Source organism: Engystomops pustulosus, chromosome 1 (assembly GCF_040894005.1).
Source record: "Engystomops pustulosus chromosome 1, aEngPut4.maternal, whole genome shotgun sequence".
In the NCBI taxonomy this organism is placed as follows: domain Eukaryota; kingdom Metazoa; phylum Chordata; class Amphibia; order Anura; family Leptodactylidae; genus Engystomops; species Engystomops pustulosus.
In genome coordinates, this window is record NC_092411.1 from 121582537 (window position 1) to 121594702 (window position 12166).

Sequence of the window (12166 nt, forward strand, 5' to 3'; positions counted from 1 at the left end):
TATTGCTATGGCTAGTTTCTAACCTACACTGACAGCACACAACATGATTTTGTGCTGTGCCTGATGACTTTTAGTTTTGAAAAAAAAAGAAAAGAAAAAGCAGACTGTGCCTAATTCAATCAAACCCCTAATAAATTGTCCCACTTAGGTGTTTGAGATGGATATGTGTGTCAGTAAGAGCTAAACAGAACATTCGCAAGACTCCCTGCAAATTCGTCACAATATGGTACTAGCTGCATTACTAGTGCCAGCAAGGCCAGCCACAAGCAAATCAACCAAAAATAAAATATATAACACTATTGTAGCCCTAAGAAGGCCGGTTGGGTTCTCGTATGGCTAGTTTCTAGCCAACACTGACAGCACACAACTGGATTTTGTGCTGTGCCTGATGACTTTGAGTTATAAAAAAAAAAAAGTAAAAAAAAAAAGCAGACTGTGCCTAATTCAATCAAACCCCTAATAAATTGTCCCACTTAGGTGTTTGAGGTGGATATGTGTGTCACTAAGAGCTAAATATAACGTTCGCAAGTCTCCCTGCAAATTCGTCACAATATGGTACTAGCTGCACTACTAGTGCCAGCAAGGCCAGCCACAAGCAAATCAACAAAATATATATATAACGCTATTGTAGCCCTAAGAAAGCCGGTTGGGTTCTTGTATGCCTAGTTTCTAACCTACACTGACAGCACACAACTGGATTTTAAGTCACTTTAAGTTTTGAAAAAAAAAAAAAAAAATCGTCAGACTGTGCCTAATTCAATCAAACCCCTAATAAATTGTCCCACTTTGGTGTTTGAGATGGATATGTGTGTCACTAAGAGCTAAATATAACGTTCGCAAGTCTCCCTGCAAATTCGTCACAAAATGGTGCTAGCTGCACTACTATAGCCAGCAAGCCCAGCCACAAGCAAACAAACAAAAAATAAAATATAACGCTATTCTAGCCCTAACAAGGGCTGTTGGGTTCTTGTAGACTCACTCCTGCCTAACAGTAAGCTAATATAACACCCTAACGCTATCCCTGCAGCAGCAGCAGCTCTCTCCCTAACGGCATCCAGGCAGAGAATGATGCAAGCAGCGCGGGCAGGGGTTAGTCTATTCCAGGGTCATCTGATCAGGCCAGCCAACCACTGCTATCGACGTGTAAGGGTACCACGTCATGCTGGGTGGAGTGCAGAGTCTCCTGGCTTGTGATTGGCTCTGTTTCTGGCCGCCAAAAATCAAAACGGCGGGAGATGCCATTTTCTCAAGCTGGCGAAGTATTCGTCCGAGCAACGAGCAGTTACGAGTACGCTAATGCTCTAACGAGCATCAAGCTCGGACGAGTGTGTTCGCTGATCTCTAATAATAAACTCATGGATGGAGGGAGGGAAAATGAAACTGTATGAATAGTTCTGATGAAAACTGCTGTAATGTTTCTGTACTTCTATGGAAGCATGAGTAATCCTATGATGATCTTGTTCCTGATATCTGTGGAGTAACTGACTCAATTTCTTATCAGTTATGCATTATTGAATTTGAACAAAGAAATTGACCTCAGAAACCTGTATGTTGTAAAACACTTTTCAGATTCTGTGTTTTTTATTGCCCAATGCAATAGCATCATCCCAAAATCAACTTTAAAGTGAACTGTAAGCTGGTTATATAAAGTCATGGAGGTGGAGAGTTTAGTACTGAAGTCAACCTCTCCATACCTCAGAATGCCTCCATTGCTGTATTTGATGCCCTTATGTCCAGCATCTTCACTAACTTGCTCTCCTGAAGACTAGTTCAAGATATCAATCACAGCAGAGCGTCATTCTGAGGTTCGAAGAGCTCGACATCAGTGCTGAACTCCCCACCCCTAACTTTACACAACAAGTTGACATACAATTTATTACCTCACAGTACCCTTAATGATGTGCGGGTGTTTGATGAACTATGCAGCAAACACCTACCAGTAATGACAGATATCATATTGTAACAGATAGCGAGCAAAATCACCATATACATCAATACTACCACCTAGGCATATCAAAATACATTACTTAAAAAAAAAAAAAAAGGTAAAAAAATTTAAAAAAATTTAATTTCAAATCACCTACCTTTCCCTTGATAGTTCATTTTAGGTATTGCCACATCCCAAAAGTCCCAATCCCCAAAATTATAGCAATGAAACGTCAGCGGCCCCTCAAAAAATATGACACCTTAAATAGCTCTGTACATGGAAGCATGAGAAAGATATTAGCGTCCGAATATGGCAAAATTAATAAATTGTTTTGTACGAAAGGTTTTAATTTTTTAAAAATATATAAATTTAAATTTATCTCCGTGACCGTACCAACCCACAGAGTAAAGGGGAGTTGTCACATGAATTACGCAGTTAAAGCCATGAAAACAGTGTCCAAGGTCGTCCGATATGCCGGCCACACCTGAGATCACTCTTCTTTCTATGCTCCCTGGGTCTATTTCCTCAATCAAAATAGGATTTTTGAGACAGTCATTTACTAAGGGCTCCGTGGCTGCACTTTCGTCGGCTTTCCCTTTTTTTTTCCGTTTTGCGGCAGATTCTGCTGGGATTTTGGCGCACACAATCGGATTTCGGCGCCAGCTTTCATGCGACAGAAATCTGGGGGCGTGGCCGACGGAAAACCCGACGGATTTGGAAAAAACGCGGAATTTAAAAAACAAAGGGGGTCATTTACTAAGGGCCCGATTCGCGGTTTCCCGACGTGTTACCCGAATATTTTCGATTTGCGCCCATTTCCCTGAATTGCCCCGGGATTTTGGCACACGCGCACGGAAATCGGGGGCGTGGCCGAACGAAAACCAGACGGATTCGGAAAAACCGCTGCATTAAAAAAAAAAAAGTGTCACGGAACTTGCACTTACCTTCACTAGGAATAGGCCGGTGAACTTGAGTGCATTTCGGCGGGCCTCAGGGAACTTCAGCGCAGCAGCGCCACCTGGTGGAAGTCGGAGGAACTACCTTAGTGAATCCCGGACGAACACGAATCCACCACAGAGAACGCGCCGCTGGATCGAATGGGTAAGTAAATCTGCCCCAAAGTGTGTCGCAAAATCAAGCACTCACATGCACCGAGAAGAACCAGGTGAACTTCGGCGGACCTCGGCACAGCAGCGACACCTGGTGCATATCGGGCGCACGGACCTTAGTGAATCGTCGGAGAACGTGCCGCTGGATGCCTCTCTGCTATGAGACAAATTATTTCTAGATAACGGAAATCCACAACATGCCATTTTAGGGCCCAATGGGACAAGGTATTGAAACACATCATGACAATGGAGGAAATAAATACCATGAAGTGCATGACAGACCTCCAGATTTCGAGATTTACCACAATTTGGTCTCCATGGTTTTATTTCCATAGCTAGGCCGAGATCAGCCCCTGGATCACAGGGTGATTGGCCTGCTCCATGTTTATATCTTATTGGTAGGCTCCTATCTCTAGGTTTCTCACCTTCTGCCTCTTTCCTTCCTGTGTCCCCCTTCCATCTCCTAATAGCAGTCTTTCCCTCTTGTTCTTTCATCATGTTTTATCCCTTTCTTGGTTTATATGTTGTCCCTAAGGCCCCTTCCACACTAGCATTTTTCACACATTGTTTCCAATGGGCCTTTCCTCATTTGCTTTTTTCACACATTGTTTCCAATGGGTCTTTCCTCATTTGCTTTTTTTTTCACGTGCGTGCGTTTGTTTTGATGCGCGACAAAATCGCAACATGCTCTACTTATGCGTTTCACGCCCCATTCAAGTCTATTGGGACGAATCAAAAACGCATTGCACTCGCAAGCATTGCAAGTGCAATGCGAGTGCAATGCGTTTTAAACGGATGGGTTGCTAGGTGACATGAATAATTACCCTGCTCGAGATCGAGCATTTAATTAAAAAAACACAGTGAAGAACAGTGAAGAATAGAATGTTTCCATACACCTGCAATGTGTTCTTCACATATATATATTGTTCTTCACATACTATTTTGTTCGCACCGTTCCACGCGTATCTCCCGACAAGTAAGCAGATGTGCCGAACATCTGTAATCTATTCTTCACTGTGTTTTTCACTGTGTTTTTCACTTAAATGATCCTGTGTTCACTGTGGTCACTGTTTTTATTCTATTCTTCACTGTTCTTCACATTTGCTAACTTGTCGGGAGATAATATACGCGCGGAACAGTGAAGAATAGATTTTAGAGGTTTGCATACATCTGCTAACTTATCAGAAGACATTCTTTTTCAATTAAATAAAACATTTTATTCCTGATCCTGAACCATGGTCCCTTTGAAAAATGCTCGAGTCTCCCATTGGCTTAAAAAATGCGCGTGAAAAACGCATCTCATTGTAGATATGCTTCATTGAGAGATTTGTAATTGGACGATGCTACTTTGTTTATTACAAACCATGCTAATTTCATGACCCTTCTACCCATAGTTGTGAGTTTTCATTCATTATGAATATTTCATCCTTATGCGCACTACATTATATGTTATACCTTTCAATAAAAGTTGATTGAACAGAAAACAGTGCCCAAAATAATCTTGCGCAAATGCTTTTTTTTGTCAATTTCCATGCATTTGGGATTTTTTCTTGCTTCCCAGTATACAGCATGGAATATTAAATACTATCACTAGAAAGTACAATTGGTTACACAGAAAACAATCCCTCATATATAGCTCCATACACAAAAAAAAAATTAAATAAAAAAATTATGGAAAGTTGTAGAGAGGAGCAAAAAATGGAAATGCAAAACAATGACTGTTTCCCTTTAACATGACTAAGGGGAAAAAAAATCTTTCGAAAATAAATATTTTAAGAGGAAGTACTTGGAAATTCCCTAAGTATTCTGTCTGACAAAAGAGTCACATACTTTTCATTTGTAAACAATCATTTTATGTATCTTATGATACATCTTTTGTATAAACACTGTGTTAATTATTTGTTAAAATGAATAATATTTGCCATAAGCTTTTGCAAAGTTAATATTAAACCCTTCAGCTTTGGAACGCTATAAGATATTCCAGGGGATTTTGAGATTGTTTTTCTCGTGACACACTGTACTTCAAATTGGTTTAAAAATAGGGATGATATGTTTTGTGTTTAGTTAAGAAAAAAACAGATATTTGGCAAAAATTTTGAAAAATTCTTTATTTTAAAAGTTCTAAATTATCTACATTTGAAGCAGATAGTCATAGCACCCAAACCAATTCATAAATTACATTTCCCAGATGTCTGCTTTATGTTTTTTTTTAAAGATGTTACTAGAATGTTATGAGGCTTAGAAAATCCCCAAAACCTGTATTTAGAGGGACCTGCTCAACTTTCAAATGACTGTGAGAGGCCTAAATAATAGCTAAACTAGTAAACTACCCCATTATGGAAGCTACACATTGTAATGTATGAAAAAGCATGTTAAAACAAAATGGAGGTGTGGTCTACAAATTGTAATATTTTTGGATAATACATTTATTTTCGGTGGAGAATTAAACATTTGCAATGAATTAAATAAAAAAAAGGCTCCACAAAGTTTAATAAGCAATTTCTCTTGAGTGCACCAATACCCCATATGTGGTGGTAACCTGCTGTATGGGTGCACGGCCGGGCATAGAAGGGAAGGAGGCGCAATCCAGATCAGATTTGCTATGTCACATTGTACAGGCTATAGTTTTTTTTCTTTATTTAATGTGGACCTATAGGGGCTTATTTTTTGGTACATACCGTAATTTTGGGACATCTATTGCTAATTCGATTAAACAAGATATGTTTATGCATCAGTGTAGCTACAGCATTCTCAAGGTATGTTTGGTTCATAGTGCATGAAATCAAATGGTAGGTTTCCTTTCAGGGTCTTTCACAAAGAAACATGAGATGCCTGTAACGTGCAGAAACTCTGGATTCTGGTTGGTGAGTGTGCAGGATAGCAACCATTATTTTGTTTATATAGGACTGTGCTACTGTTTTTATATACATAAATGAAGGTGGTTGGCAATTGCTTAACGGCATTGAAATCAATCAATTCAATTCAGTTCTAATCGTTTCACATTTATATCAACAGATTGAAGCTGATGTACATGCCTACTTAGGTGTGCTTGTCTGCATAAAGCATGTTACTTTTCCTGTTTATACTTTTAAATTTCTGGCTAATTCAAGGTAAGTTAACATTCTATGTTTACATTATGGATCTCCATTATTTATTCTATAGCCAAATAAATAATTTTTAGAACACAGCAGTTTCTTCATGTATATATATGGCGCAGAGGTGCGGGGTGTATGAAGAGGCCGAAGCCCTCTTCATACAAAGGTAGGGTTTGCTGCATATTGCAGCAAACACCCACCTCTAATACCTAATATCGGTTCTAGCACTGATCAGGGTATTAACGCTTCTTTGGGAGACCCAAGGCTGTCTGGTTTCTGCAGTTTCGTTACAAGGAGCCAGTGGATCATTGTAATAAATACTGTGTAAAAAAGGCAATATAGATCATCAGACCATCTAGGGTTAAAGTCCCTAGAAGGTCTAATAAATAGTAAAAGTTTAAAATAATAATACAAATTCAAATCACCCCCCCTTTCCCAAGAACTATAAAACATAGAAACAGTAAAAGTCACAAACACGTTAGGTATTGCCGCATCTCAAAATGCCCGATCTATCGAAATATGAAAAATGGTTATTGGCGGCAGTGAACACCATAACAGAAAATAGCAGCCAAATGAAATGCTACTTTTACACCATTTTACATCACATAAAAAATGTAATAAAAAGTTATGAAAAGGTCGCATAGTACTCAAAATGAAAAGCCGTCTCGATCCACAAAAAATTGCACCTCACAGAGCTCCGACACCATAGTATGAAAAAGTTATTAGCTTCAGAAGATGGCGAGAATAATTTTTGAAAATGTATTAAAACACAATAAAATCTATATAAATGTGCTATCACCGTGATTGTACCGAATCAAAGAATAAAGCAGAGATGTTATTTGGAGCGCATAGTGAATGTCGTAAAAACTGAGCCAACAAGAAAGGATTTTTTTTTCAACTTCCCAGTACACAAAAAATGATTGAAAAAAACCTTGCATCCTTAAGGAGTTAAGTCTAGAGGGTCTGAAATAATAGTTAAAAAATTCAAAAAATATTAGAGTGAAAAAGGGAAAAGTTTTAATCACCCCCATTTTTCCTAGAACACATATGAAAATAAACAGTAAAAATCCTAAACATGTTTGGCATTTCCACGTCCCAAAATGCCTGTTCTATCACAATATAAAAAAGATTATTTCCGGTTGTGAACTTCGTAATGGAAAACTGAGCCAACAAGAAAGGAATTTTTTTTCAACTTCCCAGTACACAAAAAATGATTGAAAAAAACCTTGCATCCTTAAGGAGTTAAGTCTAGAGGGTCTGAAATAATAGTTAAAAAATTCAAAAAATATTAGAGTGAAAAAGGGAAAAGTTTTAAACACCCCCATTTTTCCTAGAACACATATGAAAATAAACAGTAAAAATCCTAAACATGTTCGGCATTTCCACGTCCCAAAATGCCTGTTCTATCACAATATAAAAAAAGATTATTTCCGGTTGTGAACTTCGTAATGGAAAATAGTGCCCAAATGTCTGAATCTCCACTTTTTAACTATTTTTTTTGTTCATATATATGTGAATAAAAAATTATCATACAGTCATAAAGGTCTCAAATTAATATAAATCAAAATATCAGTGTGTCTCACAAAAAATTACACCATACACAGGTCCATATACCAACGTGGGAAAAAGTTGTTGACCTATATAAATATGGTAACCCTGTGATCATACCAACCCTAAGAATAAAGGGGAAATGTCATTCGGGTGCAACTAACTTTTGTTAGTTTCACCGCAATTAGAATTTTTTTCAACTTTCCAGTACATTGCATGGAATATTAAATTGCGCAACTAAAAAGTGGAATTTGTCCTGCAGATTACAGGTCCATATACATCTCTGTTAATGGAAAAACAAAAAAAGTTGTCGCTTTTGGAATAAGTGGAGTAAAAAAGAGAAATGCAAAAATGAAAAAGGGCTGAGTCCTGTAAGGGTTAACCTAAGAAAAAAAAATTATTAAGTGCCCAGAAGCAGAAGTTTACTTAGATTTCAATAGGTTTTCTAGGAATTATATTGTGAATTACCATTCAATCATGCTATAAAGTTGTGTTTGTGGGATCAGACAGTACTAATGGTGTTGACTTATGGTGTTACAAAGGGTCTTATGTAAACATGCCTATAGATAAACATTCATTCTTTATTGAACTGGATAGACTTTATATAAACTTCCATTTGCTTTCCATTGAAATCAATGAACACTTAGTCTAGGCAATTGTACATGTCAAATGGTTATAAACATCCCCAAGGTAAACCTATATGAATATAGAGATACTGTCACAGTCTGTTCCTATTATGTGCTCTGTGGCTTCTTCTCTTTCAATCTGCTACATTACAAGTAAAAACTATTTTTTTTATCAATTTAGCATTGTTTGTAGTAACAGCTCCAGAATCAGCTTACACTAAACAATATGGGGACACAGTAGAAATGATATGCAGTTTTCCAGTTCCAAAAGAAGATGACCTAAATAAACTTAAAGTTTCCTGGAAACATTTTCTAACAAAGGACCAACAAGCAAGACAAGTAACATTGTTTAACAACGGAAGAGAAGATTTTTTAAGCCAGGAACCCTCATATAAAGGAAGAGCAAGTCTGCTAAACCAAGAGTTGAAGTATGGGAGGGCCATTTTGAAAATTGAAGAAGTGAAGCTCACGGACGCAGGAATATATTTATGTCTTTTACAACTTGATGGGTCTGATTACCAGGAGATAACACTCAATGTCCAAGGTTAGTTGCCCTTCAAAATTTTACTAGAATTTGATTTAGGCTACATTTAATTTCAGCTCTCAGTGAAAAGTATTTATATTGTATTCTCACAATGGTGGTCAGGCTCATATAGTGGGATATGTCCTGTGGTTCTCCCGTGGAGGAGGAGCAAACATCTCAAGCAGGCAGTGATTGGTTGCTGCTGATGTTTACGGTGTCTCCTGAGTGAAGTAACTGTTCATAATTGGACATATTTGCACTCTCATTCATTGTATGACATCCACCCCCCTAACCTCTTATGACATCTGCTGAACATATACTTATTTTTCATTGCCTTTTTATTCTGTTTTTCCTACTGGATGAGATACTGATGCCTCTGGATGCCAGACTATGGATACATCCAGGGTGCATGCGGCGCACTTTCATGGTGTACATGGTGGAAGTGTCCAAAAAGGAGGTGTGAACAAAGTCTAATGATGTATCCCATTCTTTGTTTTATAATATGACAAGTGATGTGTAACCTTCACATGCCCCTTCACTATGTTAATCAGCAGAAGTCCTGCAGGTTGCTACCAATCACTCAATGATGTACTATCCTAAGCATAAGCATTTATAGCATAGTATTAGTTATCAATTTTTCAAATTTTTCAAACATGAGGTCATGTTTTAGAATCTTCCATTCCGATTTAAATTCCAGAGATTGTAATTCTGCCCTGGTCATGTGATGATAGCACATGGTTTATTAGAACAAAAAAAGATTTTGTAACTACGCAATAGCCATGTACAGGAAATAAATTATCTCCACCATGGGTCGCATAAAATTTCCTTCTTTGACCTCATGCCTTCTAAAATCTCAGAATTGTACCCTCTGTAAAAGCAAAAAGGAAGAACCATTTTCAATGGTCGCAAACATTTTGGTAGGATCAGGTGATTATAAGATGTTTATTGTTCTTATAACCTCCCTCTTACCAATAGCAATATATAACATTTTTCCAAATACCGAATAATCCCTCTAATACAGTGGTCAGGAACCTTTTTGTCTGAGAGAGCCATAAGTGCCACATATATAGCCATATATAGCCAGCCAACCCCAGTATATAGCCAGCCCCCCCCCAGTATATAGCCAGCCCACCAGGATGCAGCCAGCCAGTCCCCCTTGTATACAGCCAACCCCCCTGTATATAGCCAGACAGCACCCCCAGTATACAGACAGCTCGCTCAGTATACAACCAGCCCCCCCCCATATATAGCCTGCCTCCAGTATACAGCCAGCCACTACCCCCAGTATACAGCCAGCCACTCCCCCTAGTAGCCAGCCTGCCCACCCACTATATAGCCAGCCAGCCCAGTATATAGCCAGCCCCGCTATAAATAGCCAGCCAGCCCCCCCAGTATATAGCCAGCCAAACCCCCCTCCCCAGTATTCAAAATGATAGCACTGATATGAAAAAATACACAGGTGTACACCACCAAAATATCAACAAACATTAAAGGAGAGACAGGGAAAGAAGGGAAGGTGTGAGTGTAGTTAATACTTAAAAATTAAGTCACCACTGTAATACACGTATATTCTCGTGTTGGGACAGAGGGCTAAGCTAATGTGTCCTCAAAAATATTTTTAGATTATTTAATCTAAAAAAATAAGAGTTCTCCCCTATATCTTGTGAAGGGGGAGGATTATAATAGTGGGATAGGGAAAGGAAAGGGTTGTATGTGGTGATTTATTTGTAACGCAGCCATCTTATCATTGTGTATGTATTGACCTTAGGTTTGCAACAGATCCTGCTGTTCAACTCCACACACATAAGCCTATTCCGTTATTTATCTTATTTGAAAACAAGGCTATATGTAGTGATTTAGTTTGTGATCTAGCCCACTTGTCCTTGTGTTTATATTGATATTTAGATTTGCAACATTGTAACATAGATTGGGCTGCTAGACTTCACACACATAAGCCCTTTCACTTTTTCTGTGGCTGGTTGCAGATAGCGCTGTTAGAGTGCAGCAGCGAGTCTGTAGTGAAGATTTATTACCCTCCTACATGGAGCAGCTCCAGTCTTACTGCTGACTCCGTGCCTCTCTACAAAAGCAGTCTATTTGCCATCTAGATTGGAGTGGTCGGCTGACACTCAGTGCGGCACATTTACTTACCCGGTCCCTCGGAGTTCCTGAAAGTACATTGTCCGTCCGGAATGAACCGATTTCCTGCATCTGTCACTTCCACGCGGTGTTCACCTTCTTCCTCTTGGTGCATGTAAGTGCTTGGTTGGTGACACAATTTTGAAGTTAAAACCCGCGGTTTGTCCCCTGCCCTCCCCCCCATTTGTGTCGCTTGAAAGCCGACGAGACCCCTTTTAAATCCCTGTCCCAGGGGCGCAAATCGGAAATCATCGGGATGTCCGATGAAAGTGCGGTCCGTGGGGCTTTAGTGAATGAGCCCCAGTATGTCTATATGTTGCAGAGGAATTATCAGCAACCAGTTTAACATTACGTAAGTGCTATCCCTCAGCACTTTTTTTAATTTTTCCACCGGCCCCTGACTAGTCGGTCCACTATCCAGTCCGCCCCTGGATAGGAGCCCTGTCCACAAGCCAGTTGCAGCTATAAAACCCCTGCTCTAATATACAAAAGATTTATTGCTACGTCAGCCACATGTATCATTATCTACTTGCTAATTACACTAAAGTGGAGCTAAATTAATTAGATTGCATAAGTAACATACCAAGATTTCTTGGTACATGATGTGTACTTGTATTAATTATGTTGTTTTGTAATATTTTTCATTGCAGCATCTTACAATACAATTAAGACGTTTTCAAATGAATCAAACAACAATGAACTATCTTTGACATGTGAGTCGTTAGGCTTTCCTGAAGCCAAGGTATATTGGAAACAAAATGGAGTTAATGTAAGTTTGCCAGTAAATACTTCCTACATCCGGAATAAAGATGGATTTTATAAGATAACAAGCACAATCAAAGGCGTAGACATAAATCATCAATATGATTGTGTTTTCTGGAATAAAGACCTGAATGAGGAGACAAAAGCTTCAACAAAACTTTCAGGTACTTTCTGAGATCATATTATATATATTTTCTATTAGCAAAGCTAAAAGGACATTTAATGCTTGCAATATGAGGATTAATTCTCCTGCATACATGCAAACATTACTATTTCATATTTAGTATTTTTTATTTAACAGTTAAAAGACCTCTCCCTTTTTTGTTTTTTCATTTTGTTTCACTCTCCACAATCAAAAATCTATAATTTTTTTTTTACACGTCCGGACTGTTGTTTTCTGCGTAACAAATTGCATTTCATAGTGATGGTATTTATTC

The 12166-nt window shown here is 38.5% G+C and overlaps 1 protein-coding gene across 7 annotated transcripts in view; it reads left to right on the forward strand.

The window, feature by feature from the left end:
- The window catches only part of LOC140132791 (programmed cell death 1 ligand 1-like), a 66151-nt gene that overhangs the window by 27137 nt on the left and 26848 nt on the right, over positions 1-12166 (forward strand). For all 7 annotated transcript variants that reach the window (XM_072152043.1, XM_072152019.1, XM_072152061.1 and 4 more), the window contains 3 exons: positions 6052-6146; positions 8487-8849; positions 11618-11893. In XM_072152043.1, the coding sequence (XP_072008144.1) occupies positions 6101-6146; positions 8487-8849; positions 11618-11893 (685 nt within the window). In that variant the 5' untranslated portion in view covers positions 6052-6100. The remainder of the gene's footprint in view (positions 1-6051; positions 6147-8486; positions 8850-11617; positions 11894-12166) is intronic.